Below are 2,627 nucleotides of genomic sequence, written 5' to 3'. Positions count from 1 at the left end.
TGCACTGTTTTATGACTTATAGTTAAAATGAAATATTTTACTTTATTATTTTAATTTCATTGTTTGTTGCACGTCATGCCTAATTCTTTTATTTCTTTGCTCAAACTCTGTTAGTATTAGATGAATTTAGTTTATTTTTGTGATATATCTTGTCTATCCCCCCCCCCTATTAGCAGACCTATCCAACTTACTCTTTAGAGAAATCAGTTTATTTAAAATACCACACTGCTATGCTTTTATTTCAATTTTTATCTTTGTTTTTTTCTCTCCAACAAATGATTTCATCTTTGAAAACATCTTGTTTTATAGAATATTAATAAAATGAATCAGATTATTGCTTACAAGGCTGAAACTTATTTTGAATATTTTTTGCACATATGTTAGACCTAATTATGTTCTTTTGTTCTCTGGCACTAAATATCTATATATAATACAATCTTTAAAAGCAGAGTAAATAAATCAACAAGCATTAGTGAACTGAATAAGTTAGTAGTCTTTTTTTTATTGCAGAAGAATGTTTAAGTGAAAAAATGTTCAGTGATAAAAATTGTGTAAAGTGGATTTTTTTTTCTTGGACAGTATATCGTGATGGTTTGTCAGACATTAGTGTAGATAACCAGAATGGAGAAAATGATGTCTGTGTAGAAAAGAAACCAGTGAATTCAACAGCCACTATATTGGCACAAACTCCTGTGTTGTCTTCCTCAGTAGTATCTCTCTCCACTGTAACACCGATAACTCCAGGAACAGTTTCTTCTTATTCTACAAATTTTCAGTCTTCAACGGAAGTTCTTCTTACTCCAGATCACTTTACTTCTCCATCACACACCTCTGGTTCTCCTGCTGTCTCTTCTTCTTCATTCACTCCCTCATCAGTTCCCCTTCCCCCAGTCACTCCTTCAGAAGAAGTCAACCTTGCTACATGCAACAATGAAGATAACAGTAATTTAGCAAGTCAAGTTCATGATACGCCTTTGGCAACCTCTGAGAAAATCTCTATTCCTCGTCGAAAGTCCTCCCATCGTAGTTCAGCTAGCACTCCTAGCCAAGAAGTTGCCAGCATTCTTTCATCAGATAGAGGTAAAAAATTTTGTCATTGGAGATTAATGACTTTATTGAATTTTAACCTAATACTAGTTTAGTAAGCATTTTAGCCAAATACAGTAGGCTTTGGTGAGCTTATCTTATCATACTGCATTCATCATCAATTTTCTTATAGTTGACTTTTCATAAACCTTATCTTATATTTTATTGGAAAAATAAATACAGACTGTAAAGCTTTTTTAGGTATATTTCATATTTATCCATTTTTGATATAAAATCAATTTTAAATAATCTCTTATCTGATTGATAATACTCTTTCATCTTTTTTAGTGTTAACACTATGACTAATGGCTACAGATTTTTTTAGTAGGTAATGTCACTCTCGTCATATTTCATTGCAAATATTAAACTAGTGGATGAAATTATTTAAATTTGACAAGAACATTCCTAAAAGTATGTAGTTTCAGAAAAATAAAACATTTAATTTTGATTTTTTCTACTATTCTAAAAAATTCATTGTTTAGTTTAGTTATTTGCACTGGCACTTTGAGTAGTTCACCAGCAAAGTGATTTTTATATAAAGTATAAGAATACTATTTTTTAAATTACAGTTTCACATTTCATTTGTATAATCTCTAGAGCCTCATAAATGAATATTAAAGTTTTTTTGGGTAAATATTTATATTTTATATTCCATTTTCTCTACTATATCACTAACTATATCTATTATCATCAACATATAGCACAATGAAATGTTTGAAATTAACAAATGGAAGTATGTACATTACCTTTCAACTCTTCATAGAAATCCACTGGAATAGCTGTATTTTTCTTATATGCATAATTTCAATTCTTTATCTTTTCACTAATATTTTATTTTTTATTTTGCTTTCAAATTCTTTGTCTATTATTATTTATGCTCATACATTGAGTGTTGCCCATGTGGCTTTACAAAGGTATTTCGGCAGACTCCCCACAGAGATACATTGCTGAAACAAGATGGCAGTTATACATGCCATATTTGTTTATAACCTTTCAAAATCCAGGCGATAAGTTAAACTTATAAAAATTATTCAAATATGATTTTTAAAACAAGCATAATACATAATTAACTAAAATATAAAAGTAAACCTAAATACAATTTAACTGTCTCTCTAACAATAGCATATTTAGGTAAGAAACCACTGAGCGTGCTGTAGTTGATGAAGTAGACAACAATACAAATGACAGTTACATGTACACTGTAAGGAAAATTGTGTGCCATTATCAAATTAACTGTTGGTAGAGTATAGTGTAAGCTGAGCTCTTTCTAATGACCATATACACTTCTGTCAACTAACTACATGTAATAATGGCTGGAGACGGCTTAAATGGGTAATGAAAGAAAAACTTTAATATAAGTTTAACATGACAGCAAATGTACAATGTTTCGACAATTAGGTATCTGATGATGACAAAACCTTGTCGAAACGTTGTACATTTGCTGTCATGTTAAACTTATATTAAAGTTTTTCTTCATTACCCATTTAAGCCGTCTCCAGCCATTATTAAAGCTGTATTTTACGCGTTTTTCAACTGAAATG

General features: G+C 30.1%; 1 protein-coding gene across 1 annotated transcript in view; it reads left to right on the top strand.

Moving 5' to 3' along the window:
* LOC106459210 (enhancer of mRNA-decapping protein 4-like) overlaps positions 1–2,627 on the top strand; it is a 161,540-nt gene that overhangs the window by 95,886 nt on the left and 63,027 nt on the right. The window contains exon 17 of the mRNA XM_022385655.1: positions 580–1,080. Within this exon, the coding sequence (XP_022241363.1) occupies positions 580–1,080 (501 nt within the window). The remainder of the gene's footprint in view (positions 1–579; positions 1,081–2,627) is intronic.

The sequence above is a fragment of the Limulus polyphemus genome, unplaced genomic scaffold, assembly GCF_000517525.1.
Source record: "Limulus polyphemus unplaced genomic scaffold, Limulus_polyphemus-2.1.2 Scaffold576, whole genome shotgun sequence".
NCBI lineage: Eukaryota > Metazoa > Arthropoda > Merostomata > Xiphosura > Limulidae > Limulus > Limulus polyphemus.
This window is presented reverse-complemented; position numbering and strand designations above follow the sequence as displayed.